At 40.1% G+C, this 26,353-nt stretch overlaps 1 protein-coding gene across 5 annotated transcripts in view; it reads right to left on the reverse strand.

Moving 5' to 3' along the window:
• SPIDR (scaffold protein involved in DNA repair) overlaps nt 1-26,353 on the reverse strand; it is a 157,451-nt gene that overhangs the window by 126,984 nt on the left and 4,114 nt on the right. For all 5 annotated transcript variants that reach the window (XR_014514057.1, XM_083451603.1, XM_083451604.1 and 2 more), the window contains exons 4-5: nt 25,609-25,776; nt 22,284-22,450 (exon numbers count right to left, since the gene is read on the reverse strand). Coding sequence is in view for 4 of the 5 variants with exons in the window: in XM_083451603.1 (XP_083307729.1) it covers nt 22,284-22,450; nt 25,609-25,776 (335 nt within the window). In the remaining variant the exon portion in view is untranslated. The remainder of the gene's footprint in view (nt 1-22,283; nt 22,451-25,608; nt 25,777-26,353) is intronic.

A 26,353-nucleotide genomic window follows, 5' to 3' on the forward strand; every position in this document is an offset into this window, starting at 1 on the left:
ACTGCTAGGTTGGTAGGAGCTGCGTAACTAGAATGATAAAAAAGGAGTAGAATTAGAATAAATAGCATGGAATTTATCTTGATCTGGAATCCTATGCACAATTACACAGGAGTAACCACATTGGATTTGGTGGAGCTTTTGAGTAAACTGCACAGGCCAAGATTCTTAATTTGAGAATGTAAATTATGCACTGAAAATTATGCAAATCTATATATAACAGTCATGCTTAGTCATGCTGGCCACATGACCCGGAAGCTGTACGCCGGATCCGTCGGCCAATAAAGCGAGATGAGTGCCGCAACCCCAGAGTTGGTCACGACTGGACCTAATGGTCAGGGGTCCCTTTACCTTACATATATAATATGTCTAAATTGATCAACATATTGCCAGATTTTGAGATCAGAATATAAGTGTCATAGTACAGCAACAAACAGTTCAGATTTCATTATCTATTTAGATAAACTGTACAATGTACAAAAATATATTTTTCATCAATTCATTTTAAACTTATACAAATTTGTTTGGATCTGTACTAACCAGTTCAGGCTCTTTTGAAAACAGCACTCAAATGGCATTTAATAAGCCTAGAGCCTGTTCTACTCAACCACCCACTATTTGCAAGATTTAAACTCAAACTGTTTCTGAATTAACAAACAAAACAGAACCAAATAGAAGCTGGAGCTCCACACAAGGCTCAGCTCCCCCAGTTGATTTCTTCCTATTAAAAAAGTTCTACTTATATCAGAGAAAAATATGCAGTATGCCATCCTCATCTGATTAAAATAAATCTAGTTAAATTCAAAATAATGCTACTTTCCTTGGGAAGCCGCTGCCAATGATTGAAGACTGTACACAGCTAAATGGACGAATGGTCTGATACAGTATAAAATAGGTGATATTTACCGCATATCTTCACAGTTTCACAGTAATATAGAGTGCTTTATCGGATGTAAATAAAACGCTACTTACGAACTGGAAGCAGAAATGTGCACTTTTGCCAAATCACATGGGTTTATTTTTATTTTTTAAATGCTTTTTACGAGTTTTTCACAAACAAAAATAAAACTTAATCTTTTACAGTCATCATTTTATGTCATCTTATTTACACTGCGTAGATTCACGCCCAGACTTCCTTCCTTCCCTGCTTCGGTTTTCTTAATATATATCTTCTCTTGCAGATTCTTATTCACCTTCTATACACATCACAGGATTTATGTTAGCCCTGCTGCAGTTTTTAAACTTCTACAGTTAGTTCTTATGTCTGCAACAAATTTACCCCACTCTTCTTCAAACTTTGTCCCTTTTTGGTCTCGAATTTTATAAGTTATTTTAGCTAATTCTGTATACTCAAAAAATTTAGCCTGCCACTCCATTACATTTGGGGTCTCCTGTAATTTCCACTTTTGAGCCACAAGCCAAATCACATGGGTTTAAATCCAGACTTATTCATGCATATGGCAGGCCCATTGAAATCAATGGAACATAAATTAATCCAGACTGAATTCAACACATTATTTCTCTTATTTCTTAAATGGGGAGCTACGTTATTCTGACTTCAACTTCTTCAGGGGCCAAGGTGCCATCAGTATGCTGGTGACATTCAGCTCTATTTCTCCATAACATCTAAATCAAGAGAGACAGTGTGGGCACTGGACTCGTGCCTGGATGCAGTGGTGGAACAGATGAGAGAAAATAAGCTAAGCTTGAACCATGACAAGACTAGGGTACTGTTCCTGAGAAATTGGTCAGTTGCCTTCCCTGGACAGGTCCATTCCCCTGAAGGAGCAGGCACTCAGTTTGGGGGTGTTTCTGGATCCATCTCTACGACTGGAGGCCCCAGTAGACTTAGTGTATAGAAGCACCTTACAAATGGCATGACAGCTACATTTGGTCCTGGACCTGATCCAGAAGCTGCAGTTAGTGCAGAATGTTGCAGGACAGTTGCTGACAGAAGGAAGACCCTGTCACTATATAACACATCTTCAGGGTGTTAATATTAGTGTATAAAGCCCCTAATAGCTTGAGACCAATAAACTTGTGGAATCGCCTTAACCCATATATGCCCACTCAACCACTTCAGTTTGCAGAACTGGCACTATTACAGGTGCCACACAAGACTCTCTCCACACTTGTAAGAAATCAATATTTTAGTTTGGCAACGCCTATACCTTGGAATTCCCCAACTACTGGTATATTTTATTGGCACCTGCTTGGAACGTTTTCATTTAGGCAAGCCTATACAGACATGTAGAAGTTACATGTGTGGTTTTTTCTTTTTCTTTTTAACCACTGTTGATTTTAAATATCATTTCAGTGTTTTAAAATATTTAGCTGCTTTTATCAAGAACTGAAATGTTTTAATTTATATTTTTGAAAAATGCTTAGAAGTTTTCTTACAATCAAGCAGTATATAAATTTTGTGAAATAAAAAAGATAAAAATCCCCCCTCACTACTCTCTAGAATTGGCCCTGCAAGAACCACCATGAATCAACGTCCCAGAGACTCATCCCACAGAGACAGTCCAGAAGGATATCAGGTTTGGTGGTATCGAAGCCATGGACAAATCAAGCAGAAGAAGCAAGACCACACTCTCCTTATCCCTCTGCCAATGAAGATCATCCATCAGGGTGACCAAGGAAGATTCAGTCCCAAGACCAGACCTGAAGCCAGACTGAAATTTGTCAAGATAACCAGTTTCATCCAAGGTGAAATGTCATTGCGTTGTAATATGGGGCAGAACTTAAGAAGAAAAATAACTGATCTTGTCAATATGGTTCTGATGATAGGTAAGAAAAGATGGCACGGCAGGGACAAGGTTTCATTTCCATTGGATATTGTATTCACTTGAAAATAAAGATTTGGTCTGGATGCTGATGCTGTTTATTACTATTTTTAAAGGAAATAAAAACAATGTGCTTAAAAGAACATGCACTATCTTCCGTAAGTGATCAGCCAGGTATTCTATATGCATGTATTGGGGGTGGAGGATGAAAGAAGTAAGGGTGTGTATATTAATTTAATGTTGTATAGGTGGGTATGACCAGAGATAATTATAATCTAGACAAGTCTGTAGCTTCTATCATTTTCCCAGGTCTGTAATTATCAGCCAGATAGTATATGATAAATACTACTAGATATATTACTCATCATCATGTACTTTAACAGCCATTATTCCTTCTCCCCTTTTACCACTTAAGACTGCCAGCTCTCCATCTTCAAACACTGAAAGAATTCTGGTTTTTAAATTTTAAGTTTGGCTTTGTTTGGCAGAATGGAGCCATGAGGAAAGAAACATACACTGTGGTACAATGTTTCTGGGTTTTTAACATTAATTGGAACGAAGTGATGGACAGACAAAGCTATATAAAGCCTCCTTAGCCTTGCTACTGCACAAGGCAGAATATAAGCCCACAGCGTTGTATTCTCCCATTCCACCTCTCCAGCTGCAACATTAAATGCTTTTCTTATCTGATGATAGGAGAAAAATGCTCAGTGTCCATTGCACCGTTTTTTGCTTAACAGAGTACATCACTGTGGAAGCTGTGTGCATAGCTGTATTGCCTTGGCAGGAACACTTTGCCGCTAAGTTTCTTACTCAGAAGAAGCAAGTAACAAACTGCAAGGTAGCCGCTATCTTCATAGCTCACTGGTACATTCTTTGGTGGCAAAAGGCCCCAGGTTTGACCCCTTGCACCCCCAGTCTAAAAGGATCAGGTAGCCAGTGATGTGTAAGTCCCCTGTTGGAGACATTGGAGAGCCACTGCTATTCAGAGAAGACATCACTGGTCTAGATAATCTGACCTCAGAGCTTCCCCTGTAAGAGTGCAAAAAATTCATATGGTGGTCTAGCACCCAAACTGAAGCTTTTTGTTTAAATTCTCTTCAACAATATTTTATAGTTTGAGAAAGACAACAGGGGATTCAGAGAAAATATACTATTTTCCAGCCGCAAAAGCCTGACCCCCAAAATGCAAACTCCATGTGGCATAAGAAAAATATCCTGTCATGTGTGAAGGAAAATACCAGGAATATGTTATTATTATTGAGCAAACAGTTACAATCGTCCACAAAAATGGAAATTCAGATTATTTCTACTGCCAATATGCTAGCAGTATCAAAACCTTCCCAGTCAGGCTCAGTGGAGTCGGAAAGTTTGCTTGAGAACCAGATCTACAAGTTGGTGAGGTTTCTAGAGCCACTCCCTGTTGGTTAGTGGGAAACCAAAAAGAACTACCATCACCTCTAAGGAGGGCAGAGTTGAAAAGAGAAGGATGTGACACATTTACCACAGGCAACTGGTCTTTGTAATAAAGTGCTAGCAGCTTGTAATCACTTAAATAGATCAGACTGTTGCTCAGGCAGGATGAGATTAATTTTTCAGTGTATTGGAAAATGATAAGAGGAGTGCACTCAAAGAGTCTATAAAATATTATTTGGAAGAGTTGGATAAGATATGCAGAACTACTCCTTTACACCAGAGGTATCAGCAGCAGGTATGATTATCCACACGCACATGTACACATACAGAAGGGTGCAGACAGCCTTCCCTCCTTAGATCAGCTCAATAGGGAAGTCCTTACCCCATCTACACTTACAAATGATCAACCTGACCACCAGGGAAGGGGCAATTTACATCCCCATCAATACACTAGGCACCTCTCCCCACTCATCCCACTCTGTGTGCAGTTTCAACTTTCTTTACTTTTTCTTGCTGCTGCCACAAAATCAGAAGGTTGGAGGCAGGAAGAAAAAAATATATATGTCAGATTAAGCCCCTGATGTGCTTTACATGCACACCAACAGAGCAAGCACACTTTTCAAAAATCTGTGAAGTGAAAGTGCCAATTTGGTTTCTCAAATGCTTTCAGAGTTGAGAGTTCATTCCCAAGTCTGTGCAGCATGTTTCCCTCGCCTCAAACAGGAGACCCAAACAATGCTAAACAACCGTTCTAGATGGCCATGTGTTCAGCCTCTCTCTTTGCTTCATGATCCCAACCATCAGCATCAAGTAAATGCAGCAGAGAAGCAGCAAAGCTAGTAATGCTCTTTCTGGTTTTATGGTGCAACTCTGCGACAGAGGGAGAGTGAGCAAAATGGTTGCTGATAGGACATAATTGGTTAGAGATGTTCCATCACACGCATGGCTACCTGGAAGTAAATACCACTGAACACAGTGGATGTTTCTATCTATTAAATACATATCCTGCCCTTCCTCCAGGTTATGGCAAAATATAAACAAGCATGGATAAGATGGGGCTGTTAGATTAAGTTTGCCAGTGCCTGGAAGTATCCACTGCTTCTACCCTTTTCAGTTACAGAGAACATGTAGTGACACCATATACTTCTCTCTCACAGACATCTCTATAGCCTTTGTACACCTCTCTACACATTACGTGGAATACCTGTCACTAAGCTGGACCTAGATCAGCCAGCAATAGGGAGGTTTCTAGGGTCTGCTTCACAATACAGTGGTACCTCGAGTTACAAACACCTCAGGTTACAAACGCTTCAGGTTACAAACTCCACTAACCTGGAAGAGTTACCTCGAGTTGAGAACGGAAATCGTGTGCCGGCAGTGCAGCGGCAGCAAGAGGCCCCATTAGCGAAAGCACACCTCTAGTTAAGAACAGTTTCAGGTTAACAACGGACCTCTGGAACGAATTAAGTTCGTAACTAGAGGTACCACTGTACTGCATAAACAAAACATACTGCCATCTTGCTATCAAATGGTGGATTTGTCACTTTTCCATGGTAAAACCAGCCACCCACTAACCATCTTGTCTTATGTCTCAAAATCAGCCCCAGGGATGCACAGTTTGGCTAGTGTGTAGCAGACACGCATTGCACTTTTCTTCTGATCATCCTTCTGCACCATTATACAAATATTGCTTTATCTGCCCCCACTGCATTGTGAATTAGATTGTGCAAGTTGGAATAATTTGTTTCTACTCCTGCAGGTGACATCATATAATGGAGTGGGCTTTTTCTTGTTCATATTTAGAACAGAGAACTGTTTTTTGAGCTGAAGTGCTGAGGAAAAAGCCAGTCAGATTTCTCTTAATGTATGTATGAGGCAGAGGATGATACTAGCACATAGAAAATATTCAGTTCTCTGCAACTCACATGTTTTAACTTTATATATTAATGAATTGTCTGCGTTATTGTCTTTACAGTAAGGTAACTTGAAAGCAGAGCCTTTATGCATACCTGAAGCTGCACAGAAGAGAAGAAGAAGAGTTTGGATTTGATATCCCGCTTTATCACTACCCAAAGGAATCTCAAAGCGGCTAACGTTCTCCTTTCCCTTCCTCCCCCACAACAAACACTCTGTGAGGTGAGTGGGGCTGAGACTTCAGAGTAGTGTGACTAGCCCAAGGTCACCCAGCAGCTGCATGTGGAGGAGCGGGGAATCAAACCCGGTTCACCAGATTACGAGTCTACTGCTATTCAACCACTACACCAAGCTGGCCTCATTCTTCCCAGGAATTCACAAATATTATGTTTTTGAAGATGGTCTAGTAATTGTCACTGCTACTGCTCTTGATAATATAAGAAAAATATTTTATAATATTAAGTGGATTTATTAACATGACCACATAACCTTCATACAACATCCTACCTTTACAATAAAATTTCTAGTGAACAAATTAGTGCCATGTTTCATCTACATCAACCCGTACTTTTGTGCAACCCACACATCTGTTCAAGTATGTGCAGTACAACACTCACCACCACATATCTCTAGAGAATACTATCAAGATTTTTGCTGCCACCAAATCTGTGGCTACCCTTCTAATGAAAAGGGTGACAGAGTTTGCAGATCTCACAAGAGAAGGGATTGTTTCTGTATGGTCATGGTCACCTCTCTCTAACCCACAAAATAGTGAACTATGTGACCCTTATTACTTTTTTCTGATCCATGAGGATGAAAAAAGGGACACTCATGAAATCTGAAGTGACACCAGCCTTAATCACACAGTCACTAGTCAATCATCAGCTAATAGGCCACACAGCATCCACTTCTGCTGACACTTCCTTTACTTGCAGCAATCTTTGTCATGAAAAGGCACTGCATGACCTCTGTAATGAAAATGCAATTTAGATCTGTGATTAGGCTTTGGGGGAAATCACAATGAAATGCACATATCTATGCTGTTAGCTTATCAAACAATTCATTCTAGTAATAAATGTTCCTTATAGACCTTTCTAAAAGCTGATAATATAAAGAATTCTGAACCACAAAATATAGCCAGTAAGGCAGAATTTGGTAGCTTCTTTGGAAAGAAAGAAGTGAAATCAGCAGTAGTAGAATTGGCAGTTTCTGCACAACCCAATTTTCCTGTCTTTGAATCCCTAGCCATCTGACCCTATAGTGCAACACAGCCTTTTGTTTAAACACTACCGGGTAGTCATAGGGGCAGAGCTGTAGCTAAGGGGTGGTGAAGTGGGCCCCCGCCAGGGGCGCAGAGAGAGGGACGCAAAATCGGCTTTAAAAATATCCATAAATATGTCTGTAAATAAAAATATTGATTGTTGCCTCATAAGAAAATGTTTTAAATAGAGGGTTAATTGAATGGGTGGAGGGAGGGTTGGAGGAGAGGCAGAAAGAAGAACTAATTTGTTCATGGCTAGGGGGCACAATCTGGAGGGTTCTGCCAGGAGCGCAAGATCACCTAGCTACGGCTTTGCACAGGGGAGAAGGGATTGCCTGCAGTAAGAGAGCTGACAGAGAGGGGACAATGTACTTTATCCCTCCTTTGATCCCAGAGAAGAAACCAAGTGGGCTTGCTAGAATGAGCTTTAGGGTGAGCTTAGAGGGTGTTTCAATTGACATCCAACTTCTAGCCAAAATACCACTGGGCTCTCCAACTGCCCAAACCACTCTACAGTGGTACCTCTAGTTATGAACTTAATTCATTCCAGAAGTCCATTCTTAACCTGAAACTGTTCTTAAGTAGAGGTGTGCTTTCGCTAATGGGGCCTCTTGCTGCGGCTGCACTGCCGGCACACGATTTCTGTTCTCATTCTGGGGCAAAGTTTTCAACTCGAGGTAACTCTTCCAGGTTAGCGGAGTTTGTAACCTGAAGCGTTTGTAACCTGAGGCATTTGTAACTCGAGGTACCACTGTATAAGGTTACTGATATATAGAAAGAAATATATCAAAAATATATGTAGAAAGTTTACTGATCCAGGAAAGATTCCCAGTGAAAGGCTTTCCCCCAGCACCATCCCCACACTGTTCCAGAGAAGGCAGAGAGGAATCTGCAAAAATCATCCCTTCTCTTCTGCCAGCAGGGACATCCCCTGAGAGTTCGAATCCAACCCAGTAACCTAAGCTTATTCTCAGTTGCTTTTGGTATGTTCTCATGTTTATTCCTCACTACTGAAATCACTACTATGATGTTTATATAACCACAAAGAAAGACAGTTTTCTGTAAATCCAGCCAAGTGGGTACATGTGTTTGATAAAATTTTCACCACCGGTTGGGACTTTCAAAATGAGCAGCTTCTGTGAGATTGAAACCAGTTTTCATGGATGAAAATATGCAAGATTTCCAGATATTCTGATCCACTATTGCTGAGTCATTATCTCAGTTTTACTCTGGTGCATATAAAACAATTATAAAATCCTAATGCTTCAAGCACTGCTATTGCTCCCAGGGATGGAAAGAGAAACAAACATTTTTGTGACTAGGGGAATTCCCCAGTAACTAAAGTAGAAAAATAGGAAAGGATGTTTAGCTCAAAAACCTGTAAAATATTTTCTCTTTCATAATGGTGAGTGAATTGTTTTAAAACAAAGCTCTAAAAATAAATAATTGCTACAGTCAGTGAATGCTGCTGCAGATCTCTCGGATCGTTTCAAAAGTGGTAACATTAATACAAATAGCATTGCTACTACATCTGGCTGAATTACTAAACAAGCAACACTTGCTGTTAAGAAAAGTACTTTCAGGTATCTGGTGCAAGTGTACAATCTGGTACTCTTACAACACAGTAGCAAGACTTTTGCACAACTCCTCTTGCTTCTCACTTTCATGAAATAAACCAGCAGTGCTGGCTGGGGCTGATGGAAGTAGTTGTCCACAACATCTGGAGTGCACCACATTGGGAAGACTGCTATACACATGCAAGTCAAGGAATAAGCTACGTTGTGAAAGAGGTGAAGCCTGATTCAGTTCTCTACTTCCAAGTTATGAAGCTCAAAGTGAAAGCTCAAAATCAGAAGATATGGATCTTCCTGACTCAGATTCTGATTAAAGCAATAAATTTGAGTTATGTTAGTTATTTCTGAGCAGCTAGTATTTGAAGGATTGAGATAGATATAAATTATAGGTTCTGCTATCAAAATTTGCATATTATAGGCTCAGATACCTAGTTTTGTATACAATTACTATGACAGCTACAGCTTGATTTACTATGATCTACTTGCATGTTTACTCAGAAGCAAGTTGCTCTGAACTCTGTGGAGCTTATAGCTAGGATTAGTTGAGAAAAAAAATGCAGCTACTCTTAATTACACTATAGGGAAATTGTTTTCTGAAACCTAATTCCCTAAAAATGTTTATTCTGCATGATGATGATCTACACCCATACACAGCCAAGAGTTTGAAGGTGCCTATCTGCTCACCCCCACAAGCTTGCACATTTCCCCCTTCGGCATGGCTGTGAGACTGATTCTCATTAATCACAGTTCAACCACATCCTAAACTTTAACACAAAATGTGCCTTGCGGGACCAGACCAAAGGCACATTATGTTGTCCCAGTAAAAGGCCAGTTGCTGATGGGAAGACTACAAGCAGGACATGAGCACAATAGCTTTTTTATGACTTGTGATTCCCAGCAACTGGTATTCAGAGGCACATTGCCTCTGACAATGGAGGTAGAACATGGTGCTCACACACGCATGTTGCCCTTGATGATTTCCCTAAGGTTCCATGCTTGCTACACCCTGCAGTGAGGGTGTCTACCCTTGCCTCCTCTTGAAAAGTACATGAAGCGGAAGGAAGTTGGAGGACTGATGTTCTTTCCCATTTCCTCTTTCAGTTTTTCAATGTCCCATCAGCAGCTCAGCAGAAATGAAATGCATGAGAAGACAGTAGAAACACAGGGTAATCAGGGAGACAGAGGGGATGGAGGAAAGTCCCTGAGAGAGAAAATACAGGCGTGTGTTCATGAACACACATACAAAATAACCAGCAAAGTGGGAGTTCTGGGAATTGCATTATTTTCTTCAGTTTCCTCCTGCAAACCAGGATCAAATCACAGAGCACATCTGTCTCCACTGCCTGAACTACAAAAATCATGAAAACAACATTTTCCAGTATTGACAGAGAGGTACAGCTACTTATGGATCCTCATTATTTTATGAAGGATTCCCTCCAAACTTCTGCAACAAGGAAATAGTATTTGGTTTCTTATATTGGCTGTGTGTGCTTTCTGGCACTATAATACTGTGAACACAATCTTTCTAATATCAAAACAATCCTAACAATTGTTGATGCATGACACAGGTCAAGTGTAGTATCATCATGCAAATACTGAAAATAAACGGGAAGGGCAGAATCATGCATTACCTGTGTTAACATTTGTTCCCTGAACTCACTCAGATATTGTGGGCCTTACAATAATGTAGGGGGAGGAGACGATATTTGTAGGAAAGAACTGGCAAGCAAACCTTCCCACTCCTGTCACTTCTCTATTGCAAAAGCCCCATCCCTGATAATTTGCTTGTTTTTCTCCTAGTTCATCTTATTTACCTCTTTAGAGCAGGGTGGGAATGACAGATTAAAGAGAGTAGGGGAGAAGTGGAAGCATTGCACATTCAGTTCTTCTCCCCTGTTCTGCCTTGCTGCTGTCCTTCTCTCCCACATCAGTGTTAGAAGCCAAGCATAGGTTTGGGAATAACGTGCTTGTCTCACAGTATGCGAGTACATATATCTAGAATTACATAGTATGAATTCAGTGCAAAGAATCTATGTGTCACTTGTTAAACAGCCCACTTCCCATGAGCCCCTAATCTAGGTAAGTTTCATAAGGTTATGGGTTTGTTTGTTTTTAGTGTGAATGAGTGTGGTGTGAAAAAATGAAGTGGTAAAGGATAAACAGGGGATATGTGAGAATGAATGTTTGAAAAAGAAAATGAATTGATAAGTGGATGATGAAGGTGAGAAGAGAATGTAATGTGGAGGGCACCTGCAGATGGATGTGTGTGAATGGAACATGGATTACCTATAAGGAAATGAAGCTCCTGGACTGAAAAAAGGTTTCACATCTCTATGCCATTTCAGTTTCTGTAGAAGATCAAATGCTCCTATCATTAAAACTGAGGCACCATAACAAAACTATGACTTAGACAGAAGAGACTAAAGTGACTTTCAAAAACATTATGCCGTTGCTGTGTTTGGGCAGAGAAAGATCGTGAACCTGATAGGAGCAAAACAGTACTTTAAGCCCTTAGTCAGAAGAGATGAATGATAAATTAGCTGCTGGGGGGAGAATTTAAAAGTTAGGAGACTGAGTGACTAAGTGAGTAAATTAATGAACTAAAAGAGGGTCGTTCAATGCAAGAACGCAAGCTATTAGATTCAATTCAGATGTGGGGGGAAGGACTAGCCTATACTTAAAGCAAAAAAGTTAAAATTATTTAAATCCCAATGAGAGATAGTTAAACACACACCTTTTGCCAGCTTATGATAAATGTAAAATGGTACCTTGTGAATATATAATTCTGTTAGGGGTGGAAGCCCCAAAAGAGAACTGATTTATGCAGTAGAGTACAGAACTGAAAGAAAGGAACATCTGAAAGAATCACAGTGAAGTAAATAGAGATGGGGCTTGCTTGTGCTGGCTTTCATAAAAAGATAATCTAAGATTCCAGCTTGAGCTGGTTTATGTGCCTAGTCTGTAACCCAATGCACAAGATACTTCTTAAGCACAAGTCCGCACAAGCTCTACTCAGAAACCTCCCATTATTCACATAAACTATTTGCTCGGAATGTCCTGATAAGAGAGGAATTGTAAATATGAATGGCAGGTTATTGATGGAGAAGATGTTTGCTTTATGACCCACCTATATCTTTGTAGAGATAATACAAGACTGTAGCCTGAATGGGTCTTCATAAGAAAACATTGGTAACTTCTCACTTGATTTGCCCTAAGCTCAAACAACAGGGTAAGTTCATATCAATAACAGTTGGTAACTAAGGGGCGTCCTACAAAGTCCTACTTAGACACACTGCAGTTGATGGACTTAACTAACATTGGCCCATTAATTTCAGTGGGTCAGCTCCAAGTAGGACTTGACTATAGCTCTTGACTGTTGAAAAACGATGACAATATCCTTTAGGGATACCACATGTTGTAGTCAATCAAGTCATACTCAAAGTAGACCCACTGAAAAATCAATGGAGTTAAGTTAGTTATGACTAACTTAAGTATTGATTTAAATGGGTCTACCCAAAGTATGACTTGGTTGAATACCACCCAATTTGTTAAAATACTCAAAACAACAAAACACTTTGAAATCTGTCCACTTGCTTTTTGACTCAACCCAGAGTTTCAGCACTTAAGTAGGAGATACAGAGCCACAATCTTGCAGCATGTCACAGCATACATGTGAATGGTTATCCTGCTTCCCACTCCTCCACCCCCAACGAAAATAACTACACGGTGCCTTTGTCACCTCAATTATCCATATGAATCCCTTTTAGGATGCACTAGAAATTAGATTATGTCCTCAACAATGCAACGTGAAAGGGTACATGAAAAGGTGGGGAAAGACAGTGAATCAAACTCAATAGGATCGCGTCTTGCAATGCGAGTTATATGGGGGGGAGGGGCAGTGTTAGCGCCTAAAGCCAAAATCGGCTATAGTCAAAGCATCCTCCTGGAGCTATCCGCACATGACTAATCTTACCTTCTGCAGCCAGCATGAGATCTCGGGGGACCATGTGAGATCTCACAAGATCTTACAAAGGCCTCCAGAGCCCGCAAGAGAGTTTCCCAGACCCAAATAAGCAAAGCAGTGAGATTAAAAGCTCTTTCCATGGCGGGAAAACCTGGTGCTCTCTGCCTTGCATGCATTTAATTTGTGCTATATCAGCTGGCCGGCCACCAAACACATAAAGCTGCGATCGCAGAGATTAAATGCGTGCAAGTTACAATCCTACTGTGGTCTCATGAGATAGAGGAGATGCTATGCCGCACATGTCACTCTGGAGGGTAGTGGCCTGTACACAGACACTACTGTTGTGATTGGCTTTCTAGATATCCTAACTGGGAAAGGTTTGTAGTTGCTGTTATGGCTTAAAGGGTTTCAAACATTCTTCACATTGGAGAGATTTATTATGACAACCTGTGAGCTCCCCCAATGCAAGTGACATAGATACCATCGATGGAATGCAAACAATTGTTTGTCTCCTTCCTCCTGCTCCAGCTTGTTCCACCCACAGTAACCAGTAATATCAGAAGTTTTTACCACCCTGCCCACTTTTTATCATACGCTGTTTGGCTATTCCCCCTCTAAGCAATGGCCAGCAGCAGCATGAAAGAAAACTCAAATATGTGGCCAGCCTCTCCCTTGTGAAATAAAACAGGCGTAAAATTATACAGATACGCATCTAAGAAAAGAACTCCGTCTATCTAAAAAATGGAAGGAAAACAGATGCACAGGCCTCAAGTGACCATGTTTCTGGAATCCCAATCTTCCTAAAATGCCAAGAGCTAGCAAACACTGTAGAAGTCTTCCACTAGATTAAGAAGATCCTAATGAAAGCAAGAAACAGAACAGGCCTCTTATGCACAGCACACTTTCCATAAATGAACTAGTTGTGTTCCTCCCTCAAGGAAGTCATGGGGTCAAATTTAAGCAACGTCTTCAGCCCAAAGGTGAGCACTTGTGAGGGATATATAGCACTAATATGCAGCTTTTCAGCATTATACCTACCACATGGAATCCATGAGGAAGCATTTTTTAAGCAGTCTATATATGGTAGCCATGCAATTTAAATCAGCCCTGCTCCATTAAATCAACACAGGACATTAGGGCAAAGCATTTGAAATAAAACCTGGTTTGGTGGTTTGAAAAAGGGCAATTTTTGAAATACTTTCAAAATAAATCAGAATTTACTACTGCTAAATGAAGTTCAATTAAAACGCATTAAAAACGAGCACTTTCATTCATCCAAAAATAAGACTTGAAAACTGAGAAGCAGTGGGAATTACAGGTATGGTTTGATTATTTTAAACACTTTTAAATATTTGCAAGACCTGTTGTTTGGTGGTTGATAACAGTGCTACAGTTGTTGCAATTTGTTTCTACTGCAAATAAGACCACCATCAGAAAGATAAACTGAGCTGAAGAATTGGCATCCCAATCCTAACTGTGTAATGCACAGCACTACGCAAGTACATTTTCCATACAGATTCATACTGAGCTTCATAACTGGATATAGGGAACATGGCATTTGGTATGTCATCATCATCAATGGGTACCGGAAGAAAACACTTGCAACAGAAACAGACATATAACCTCTCATCAGGCATTAAGTCATCAGTCTGGCACAGATTCCGTTTCATGTAACAGTGATAACTCATTATAATGTTCTAAACTCGTAGTCTTCAAAAATAACTCAACATATTACACAACAAAGGGAACAGTCATAGCCAAACTATCAGAAAGTATCAAAGAAAACAAACCTCAATGTGTGTGAATTACACATATATCTCATTTTTTATATTATTTTATTTTAAAAGTTATCTAAACAGTGGGCAATTCAGCTAGCAGCATGCAAGCAACTCCACTAAACACTGCCACTGACTTCAGTTGAACACAGATTGTACTGCAGGATCAGCGCTGAAAGTACTACTTAGGCTTATGCAAGTAACCCAGTTATTGTACTTAATATCTCACAATCTACTTTTGAAGCTCCCCTCTTTCAAAAGCAGCTTACCAAAAGGGATGGGGCTGAGCCTGCTGCTCAAAAAACAAAACAAAAAAGCTTCACCCCAAGTCAGCCATGAAGCTCAGTGGGTGAACTTGAGCCAGTCTCTCTTTCAGATAGCCTACCTCACAGAGTTGTTGTGAAGATGAAATGGAGAGGAGGAGGAGGAGAACCATGTACTCCACCTTGAGCTCCTTAGAGGAAAGGTGAGATATAAATATAATAATAAATAAGTCCAAATCCCAGAACTCACAGATGTTTCAGAGTTCTTTGGTTCCTGGCCAATGTATTTTCAAATATATTACCTGTTCTCAGCTCTCAGACTCAGAATTATGGGACACGGGTGGCACTGTGGTCTAAACCACTGAGACTATTGAACTTGCCGATCAGAATGTTGGCAGTTCAAATTCGCACAACAGGGTGAGCTCTGGTTGCTCTGTCCCAGCTTTTGCCAACCTAGCAGTTCGAAAGCATACCAGTGCAAGCAGATAAATAGGCACTGCTGCGGCGGAAAGGTAAACAACATTTCCATGAGCGCTGACACTCATCACAGTTCCCCATGCCCCAGTAGCAGTTTGTCATGCTGGCCAGAAAGCTGTCTGTGAACAAACGCTGGCTCCCTTGGCCTGAAAAATGAGATGAGCGCCGCACCCCATAGTCGCCTTTGACCAGACTTAGCTGTCCAGGCATCCTTTACCTATCCTGAACACTTTCAAAAGACCATGAAAGCTTTCCCTGCTATTTGAACATTAACTATGAAAAGGGACAGTCTTTAACTTAGTTAACTTGATGCTACTATTATATTTTAATGTACCCAAGTGTTTGGGATAGAGATATATAGATAGATAGATAGATGATAGATAGATAGATAGATAGATAGATAGATAGATAGATAGATAGATGATAGATAGATAGATGATAGATAGATGATAGATAGATAGATAGATATAGATAGATAGATAGATAGATGATAGATAGATGATAGATAGATATGCATACACACACAGTAGAAAAATAAACAGTTTACCACCTATCCCTAAGCCTGTGAACAGCTTTAGGGGGTTACTTAATACTATTACTGTTATTTTTATTTTTGGTTCCTGCCCCCCTCGAAATCCACCGTACAAAGTTTTTTTTTTTAAATGGAAGTTTTTCTCCATGAACATCCATAACAGAGGAACCAACATCCAAGTTATTAATAGGCTTCAAACTACTTGCAGATATCAGCAACTTTGTAACACAACAAAGATGCCTGTAGGACAAGGATAGTGTCTGACGCACACGAATTGAGATGACTCAGGGCATGAGCCACATTGTATGCAACAACAGAAGTCACCAACCATTTAACATTGGATGAAATTCCTTCCTGCCACTGGGTGATCTTGGACCAGTCACTACCTCACAGGGTTGTTGTGGGGATTAAATGAGGAGGGAGAAACCATGTACACCACCTTGAGGTCCTTGGAGGAAAAGGTGGAATATTAGTGCAATAAAAATAAATAAAAAATAGCAGCTACCAATTAAAATCTGTATCTAGCTACAGTGAGCTGGTTTAGCCATAACACTATGAGGCCGCTCTGGCAACCCACTAACTGCCACTCTGCCATACAACCTGCAAAGTAAATCCTATACCTGCTTCCCTGCCCCTTTTATTCTCTCCCCTTCCTGACCCTCAGATAATATCATCTTAGGGAAGACCAGAAATCAACCAAGCATACTTCAAAGTTTAAGGCATGGTGATTCCACATGGTACAGGTGTGCCAGTGCAGCAACTTTCACTACATTTTCATATTTTCTACAATTTGCACTAATGCAATGCAATTAAAAGTATGACAACTATGAGAGTAGACCCTTCCCACAGATTGCTCATAATGTGCTTTAAGCGGCAACCCACACACCTACTTACCCATAATTCTCTATGTGCTGTGTTAGTAAAAACTTGATGATACTTCTACATGGGCATAAGAGATGGGTATAAGAGATGACTACGGTTAGCAATTTTAAGCCAGTCATAATAATTAATTATAGCAATGATCTGTCATTATTACACACAATGCAATAAAGAGTCCTGCATCTTGAAAGCTGTGCAAAAATCGCCCCATAATAATAATAATAAAAAAGAAAATTATGGTGGTCAAGGTGGTTTCCCCTCTGCCACACCTTTAAAAAATATTTTACCAGGAATCTTAAGAAACTATGAAAAGGGCTTTTAAAAAACGTACACTTTTTTCTAAATTTGTTCTTACACGTTTGACAAAAACTGAGTACCTGTACTGTGGTGGCTGAATCACACCTAGGCATTTCAGCATGTGCCTTACATTACTATTTCAAGATTCTTTATTTTGCACAATGGGTACCACAGTATTTTCAACAAAATAAGCTGGCAAACAAATAAAGATGTTGGTTACTGGATTGCCCTGTCTTTTTTTTTTTTTTTTTGCATTTAAGATAATAAAGCAAAATGTTCCTCTGATCACTAACCTTCTAATACCCAATGAACTCTGTTGCAATTTTGAGGGTAACAAAAACAAATTCTGCACATTCTCTCACCCTTCTCACATCTAAAAAAGATCACTTACCAAAAAAAGTTTTGATAAAGTACTTGCCGACTGAAAGTAGATATATAAGATTTCAGCTCTGCATAGAGGCATTACTTGCATATTTTATGTAAAATCTAATATGAGTTTCAAATGTTGGTGTATGACACAGTTAAACTTTCACCAGCAAAATAAAAAAAATACTTTGTTTTCTAAGTAAAACCCATCACCAAAACTATTTTTTCCATACTCATCTTAAACAATAATTCTTTCTAGTAGTCAATCCTGTCTTTCTCCTTAAGCTAAAAAATATTCCTAGGACTATGACGTACCTCATGTACTAAACAGTGAAATAAAGTATGTAAAGTATGTAGGGAGTCTGTAATTATGATGGCCGTGATCTCTCATGCAACGTGAGTCAACTCCCAAAGCCATGTTTGATGACCCAGACAAGCCACTGCCCTGGAAATTCCCACAAAAGGACACACCACTAAGATGACAACTGGGAAGCAGACTGTATTTTGGATTACACTACTATGATTTGGATACAAGAGTAGGAAACACATAAAAATTGCACTTGAGAACTGGGGCACCCACCATGGAAAGAGAACTTTGAAACATCAGTGACATCATGCCTGACATAAAGAGACAACCTCTTCTCATTCCCCCCCCCTCCAAAAATCTGAAATGTAAACGATGGCACAACACAACATCATGACTGTTGGCAAAGATCTCTTTCCCTTTCCAGACCATGTGAGGAAATCGTTCCACCTATTTAGTGCTAGGTTGCCGTATCTCAACGGACACATAGTTGATAGTTTTTTTTAGGTTCATAAAGGCCTGCCACTCCCTTCTCCTTAGGAAAAGAAATCTATGCACCTCAAAGTGGACAGTTTGTGGATCAGTTAATGTACAATATCATATTATTGTCTGGCATTAAGTTACTAAGCCTCAGGCTTACACACTCCCTTCTCCCCCTCTTGCATTCCATCTGGTTTGTTAACTTTCTGGTTTGCAGCACAACATAGTTTGCACTTGCCCTCCAAAACAGGATTGCAAACCAGCTTCAAATCATGATGAACCATCCTTGTTTGGACAGCAAATACAAACCAATTTGCCAATTCAGATTCAACAGCACAGAATCAGTCTGCAATAGATCAGGAAGCTACTCCTTAAGGAGAGAATGAAAAGGGAGGTAGGGGTATAGAAACACAAGGCTTGCTCCCATAGTACCAAAACATGGCTGGCTATTATATATGAACTTACTGTACTTTGCCGACAATGAGACTGAATCCTTGGGCTCACCATGCATTACACAGAGTACAGTGTTAACCTTGGCTTAAGAACAGCTTAGTTTATGAACAACTTGTATTAAGAATGCGTCAAACCCGGAGGTAGGTGTTTTGGTTTGTGAACTTTGCCTTGGAGTAAGAATATGTCTCGCTTCCTGTTGAGTGTGTTCCATTTGTAAATTGAGTCCCCTGCTGCTATGGGAAAGCACACCTTGGTTTAACAATGCTTTTGTTTAAGAACGGACTTCCGGAACGGATTAAGTTGGTAAACCAATGTACCACTGTAATTGCATGCAATTAAAAAATGAAAAAAGATAACACACACAAACTAAGCACACATGCAGGGACTACTGTCAGTTATCATGTAACAAGACATGAAGTCAAGAAAACTAAGCAAAGCAAAGTCTCCTGGTAGAAACTATACAGTGGTATCTTGGTTCTCAAACTTAATCCATTCCAGAAGTCTGTTCCAAAACCAAAGCGTTCCAAAACAAGGCGCGCTTTCCCATAGAAAGTAATGCAAAACAGATTAATCCATTCCAGACTTTTAAAAACAACCCCAAAACAGCAATTTAACATGAACTTTACTATCTAACGGGACCATTGATCCATAACATGAAAGCAATAATCAATGTATTGTACTATAAAATAAATAAGACAGTACAGTGGTACCTTGGTTTGCATACGTCTTGGTTTGCATACGTTCTGCATTACAAACACATCAAACCTGGAAGTGTGTGTTCTGGTTTTAAACCTTTTTTTTATTATTACAATGGTACCTCGGGTTAAGTACTTAATTCGTTCTGGAGGACCATTCTTAACCTGAAACTGTTCTTAACCTGAAGCACCGCTTTAGCTAATGGGGCCTCCTGCTGCTGCCACACAATTTCTGTTCTCATCCTGAAGCAAAGTTCTTAACCTGAAGCACTAGTTCTGGGTTAGCAGAGTCTGTAACCTGAAGCATATGTAACCTGAAGCGTATGTAACCCGAGGTACCACTGTACAATGCATTTTTTTTTGGATTACAAACACATTTTTTGGGGAGGCCCCATTGACCAAAGCACGCCTTGGGTTACAACCTGTTTTGGTTTACAAACGGACCTCCGGAACGGATTATGGTTGTAAACCAAGGTATCACTGTAATGTACAGTAGATGACAGTATTTTTCTTACCTGCACTGATGATAGTCATTGTTTGGATGGGGGACAATTATCCATTTCTGCAGTCACACAATCAATCAATCAATCATAAAATGAAGAACAAGCCACAGTCACAAAAACGAAAAAGCCACACAAATAAAAACAAAAAAATAGCAAAACCAAAAACACCAAATATAAGCTCCAAATATCACCTTGGAACACTGCAATTGGAAATGGAAAGCTTTGATTACAATCGGGGGGGGGCGCAAATTAGCAGTGCAACAGTGAAAACGGGAGGAAAAATGCCTTGATTACAATGGGGGAAGCAAATTAGCAGCACAAGAGTGAAAATGGAAGGAAGAAAGCTTTGATTACAATGTGTGGGGGGGTGCAAATTAGCAGCGCAACAGTGAAAACGGAAGCTCAGGAGCATGTTCATCTTCCGAAGTAAAGTTTGCAAACTATGGGTTTGCAATGTTCGAGTTCCAAGTTGTTTGGGAACTAAGCTGTTTGAAAACCAAGGTACCACTATATATTTATTCTCCAATTTCTATACAACTCCCCAACACATTCACTCTCCATCAAATATCAGGAAAAAACCCCTCAAAGCTGGTTCTCTTTCAAATGGTATTGTTCTATTCTACAAAATGTTGGTTAGTTGGCAGGGCTGAATAAAATTGCCCAGTCCCTGCATTTAACAGGCCAAACTTGTCAATAAGGTAACTAAGCAAAGAAATCTGAACCACTGATATCAGAGAAACAACATTTCTATTACAAAAATAAATGAATATGATCAGTTCTCATCCTACCAGGGAATAGTTTTAATATATGGCAAAAAGATTGTAACAGAAAATATGGTCTCTCAAAGCTCTTAGCACCTCCACTAAGAATAACTCAACGAGCCAGCAAAGTGATTCAACAAAGCTTGCATAATATGATTAGTAGCTTCTAAGGGGGAAAGTATAAAATTATGGAAGGATATGCACAACCCATGAATGCATACAGGACAGACCATTAATGAGGAACTTCCAAGGAGACAGGTGAATCTCATTTCATAAGAAATGCTGAGAATTCAGAATTGTGATTGTAAGAATACTAGTACCAAGAAGGGGACAGACCAAACAGTTTTCTTCAACTCTTATATCCTGCAGAACAATTAGGTGGAATATAGGATGGATATATACAATATAAGTAAATACCTCACTAAATTATATTGAAACTATGCTTGCTTACAGTATTAACTTTTTAGGTGCACTGTAAATACTTTTCTTGTTCTTGAAACCTTGATTCCCCCACCTGCTTATTAATTCTAAAATGTTCTCACAGCTTAATAAAAAACTGGAAAAGGTCAGACCCTATGAATCCAATGTCCTGTTTTATTATATCTTAGTGGATCACGAGGCAAACACCCTAAACACTCTCAGATCTCTAGGTCAGTTAAACCTGCTTCTGCTGCTTAAATGCAAAAACAGGGCACATGGTGCATCAAACAACATGTAAGTACTCTTCTCTAACTAATTCCCAAATAAAAGCAAGCAAGAAACAAAAAGATGGTTCTTGTCTCCCCCTACTGGAAGTTCAGTAATACTTTGGAATAGAACCAAAAGCTGTTAGATGCCAGAATGTCAGCAAAATGGCTTCAGCCTGTCTATACCCTGAATTCTTAAGCATCTATAGGTCTGTTCACCTGGAGTGCATCTATGCATTACAGTCAATGTTACAACCAACATTTAAAAGAAAAATTCTACTGGGTTCTGTGAAGGTGAAACAAAACTTTTTCAAATCTGCAGAGCAAAAATGGAACCACAAAACACTGAGATTGGGTTTAAAAAGCAGAAACAAATTATTCTAATAAGTACTTAGTCCACAATTTAAACCACACATACCTGCGAGTAACCTCACTGAATTCAATAGGACTTCTAAATAAATAAGTTTAGGATTACACTATAGATAACAAAACCCTCACACCCTCCAAAGGTACAGTACAGTACAGTACAGTACAGTAAACAAATAAGCAGTGGCTCCGCTGAAATGAAGCAAATCTTTTCCACAGGCATCAGGTATGTGTACCAAAAGTTTTCAAAAAAGAAAGTTTTGCTGTCATTGATTTCAATGGGTCTGCTCTGAGTAAGACAGAGGTTGGAAATTGCACCAAACTTTTTTATCCCAAACTCACCAAGTATTCCAAAGTAAACCCTTTTCAAGAAAGGTTTAGGTAAAGTGTGTTACTGTCTACCTGAAACACTTCTTATCAAGATTACTTTGGCAATCTCCAGACCATTTTGGCAACTGATGTTTGAGGAAACAAAATTTTAAAGTAGACCAGTGCTCTGATTCCTGAAATATTTGCAATCAAGAAAAGTCTTACCTTCGACGGTTCGTGTTCCTTTTCTTCATCAGACATAATATTGCTGCCTGTACAAGAATCAGTGTCTGATATGTCCAAAGAAGTACCATCAGTTTTTGATTCACTGCGCTGGTCAACATTATCTTCACAATCGCTATCATTGTCCCAATCAATGGTGTGTGATTCACCTTAAGGGGAAATAAAAAACAAAAATATAAGAACAGACTTTTAAAAATGCTAACATCCTCACAAATATCTTTCACATATGCCTAACTCTACATGCAATACATACACTTACAAATTTAACTGTTTATTGTAAAAACTGGTGGCAGACAAGACTAGCCCTTATATCCCAAAAAAGTAGGTCATTCCAGAGTGGGAACATAATCCATACAGAGCTAGGGAAGCAATCTTTCTTACTAGCTTCGCTCTTAACAGAGTGACGTGGAATTTTTTTTTTGCAACCTCTTATTTCCACACCAGCAAAGCCTCACCTAGTAAATGTCTGTATCGAAAATAAGACTAGGGAAAGCTGGGGTGGGGAGAGAGAATTGAGGTTGCAATCACGTGTAGAACACTTACTTATCTGAAGAACTATATAAAACTATGCCTATTAGTTATAAGTCTTCCCCAGTACTAAGCCAAAGTAACTGGATTAATCTTTCAGATGTCTAAAAAAGTAATTGATACATCTTAAGTGATAATACATAATGGAAAACTTTTTATATTTCTGCAGAATGTATTTCTAGTCAAGCCTGCTCAAACAGTTGCTTTATGACCATCTTCAACAGAAAAGCACATTCAAAAAACCCTTGAGCAAATCAGCAGCACTTCTGAAAAGCTCCAATTCAACAACATAAAATGAAGGGTTTCTTAAACAGTAGTATAAGAAAGAATAGACATGTCCTCAGAGATCAAAATGAACAGTGGAAAGTAACAATGTCATTCTGTAATGCATTAGAGAATAACATGCAAGTGATAAGACCATAGAACACAGATCTAGTATGTTTTTAACCATCTCCTCCAGATTTGTTCAGTGTTTACAGAAGCAGCAGGCAACATGTTTGACATTGAAAGTGCATGTTGTCAGATAAACAACAGTCAATAATCAGGAAAACAATCATTTCTTCTATTTCACTAGGAACAGTAGGAAAGTACAAAATGTTATTATCAGCTGTGCCTGACCTACTTACATTAGTGCAACATTTACTGAACTAATAAACAAATGCTGGGATTGCTTACTAAGGAAAGATGGCCATCTAGTGTTCCTTACAATAGCAGCAACAAAATAAATAGCATAGAGCAGTTACTATAGAGAAAATAAAGGCCTCTTCACACATTATTTCAAAAGAATACGGTAAAATAAAAAAATGTACATTGTGTACCTAAACACTTAAAAACAGGGGCTGCCACCTTTTGGGGCCTGTGGGCTCATTTACAAACTATGATGGGCATCAGACAGAAACCACAACCAAGAATGCTTCTTTCAAGCCAAATTTCAGCAGTGTGAGGGGAAGAGATTCTGTGGGTACCTGCAGGCAGAGGTGAATCTGCAGGAGCTGCACTGGCAACACCTGATGTAAACTATGAATGCGAAAAAGAGGTATTTGAAAACCTATGTATCAGAAAGGTGACCTCATGAAAGACCAGGGATACGATACAACTTCCTGCTGTTTGTTTATATATATATATACACAGGTGCCACTTATCCAATCACAAGGAATTAGTACCCAAACCTCGCCATACACCCTGCAGGTTTTGGTATCGAAACAGCCGGACTTGCGTGCAGTACAGTAAACAAATAAGCAGCTTTAAGCAAGCCTTCCTTTTTGTGTTTTGCTGGTTTGTGGCAACTGTTTCCCCAGAAACCATGGTGGGAGTGGGGGAAGAGATCTTGTTTAAGGCTGCTTATTTCTTTACAGTGGGGGGGGGGGGAGAGAGAGACTCAGTTCAGACACAATAGGGAACCAGAGTTTCCCACTCTTTGAAAAGCATGCATATACTAGAATGCTCACCCCTCCACCTGTTCCCCATGCAAGAAAGAGGAGAACAAAAGCTTCCAGTCTTAAAATAACTACTATTTCTTGTGGCATCCCCAAATCACAGAACTGTGGTCTGTTTAACTACAGTTAGCAAGAATAAGCCAGAATCAAACCATGGTTTCAGACCTCCCCCCCCCCCGCAAAGGTAAAGGGACCCCTGACCATTAGGTCCAGTCGTGACCGACTCTGGGGTTGTGGCGCTCATCTCGCTTTATCGGCCGAGGAAGCCGGCGTACAGCTTCCGGGTCATGTGCCCAGCATGACTAAGCCGCTTCTGGCAAACCAGAGCAGCACACGGAAACGCCATTTACCTTCCCGCTGGAGCGGACCCTATTTATCTACTTGCACTTTGACGTGCTTTTGAACTGCTAGGTTGGCAGGAGCAGGGACCAAGCAACGGGAGCTCACCCCGTCACAGGGATTCGAAACGCTGACCTTCTGATCGGCAAGTCCTAGGCTCTGTGGTTTAACCCACAGCGCCACCCGTGTTCCCCTCAGTAACTTTAGCTTTATCCAGGGGTGGGGGACTTGATCATCACATATACAAAGCTCTTGGTCCTTTACTGCTTACTCCCTCTATCAATGCCCACAATGGAGGCCATGCACAAGCCAGATCTGACCATGTTAGAGAATGAAGGTGGTGGCTACATAGGTAGGTCCTTTTCAGCATGCCCCACTCTGACTCATATAATTCAAGATCTGCCTGCCTCCTTCTCTGGCCTGCTGCCCCCATACCCTGCACCAAGGCATCACCTTTTACTCCCCACTCTAGCCCACGTGATTCCAGGCCAAATATCTGCCTCCACCCTTCCACAACTCTCCCCAGTCTCACTTCTCACTACCCACTCTGGCCCACAAGAGGCCAGCCTGTCTTACTACCTTTCAATGTGGCCCTTACCAAAGTCACACTTCTTGATTCTTGCTCCTAGCTCCTGCCCACATTTCCTGCCCTCAATCGCCATTTGACTGGAAATCTGCCTGTATGCCTCCTTGCTCCAGCTCCCCACAATTCAGGTTGTTTTCCTGCCCCTTCCCCCACAGCCCCTCTGCCTACACTGGCCTGCTTCCCACCTGCCAGGCTTCCACCATGGTTCCCACCTCTCAATTCCACTCACCACTTCTGCCCCCATTTCTTTCTCATGCAAACACAGAATACAATAATACATAGTATAGCAGTGAAAACTTGGATTCTAGGGAATGATAAAGGTACTGTGTATTACTGGTAAGCCAATTTTCACAATTCCACAGATAAATGTTTCTGGACTTTCATTTAATGTATACAAACCAGATACAAAGAGCCTCACCTTCATTACATCCATCCCTGGAAATCAAGCCATGTTTTCTATACTTCTCCACTTTCAGACTAGGGAACCTTGAAGTCAAAGTCTTATCGTCATCATCTGAGAAGTCGCTTCCACTGGAGCTCCATACTATATCAGTTAACTCACTTAGTCTCTCACTCTGAGAGATTTCTGCAGAGCAGAATAAGCAACTATTTAGCACATTTCATATTCATCCTGCCCTCAACTGTAACACTACAATGTACACATCACAATACTTAGAATTAACCCGTGAGGTTATATTTTTAAAACTGATATGAAATAAACTAACTTGAACAATGGATTAAGTTTATAGCAACTTAAGACAAGGATGAAGGACTAATTTTTAAAGCTCTGACTCAAGAGGTTGAAGGGTGTCAATGGTTTCCTGATAGCTCTTGGGGATCTTCCTGTCACAGAACCTTCAGAAAGTGTTGAAGGCCTGCTTGGCCTATGGAATAGAGAAATGAACCAGGCAGCTGACATAATCACTGCTGAGCACCCTCTCCCATTTAACAAAGCTAAACAAACTCCCTGGTTTTCTGGGGAGCTCAGGGTGGGACAATGGTTAGAGAGATATTGGCAGTAAACACAGAGCATAACTGACCAAACATAGGCTACAACTCAGATGAAGACTTTTTGCAAGGCAGTGAGTGGAGCAAAGGAATCACACTTCACCACCCACACTGCATATTTACAGAGTTGTCCAACTGAACTTTATGGTGTGGTT

This window comes from Podarcis tiliguerta (assembly GCF_965153285.1).
Source record: "Podarcis tiliguerta genome assembly, chromosome: 7".
NCBI lineage: Eukaryota > Metazoa > Chordata > Lepidosauria > Squamata > Lacertidae > Podarcis > Podarcis tiliguerta.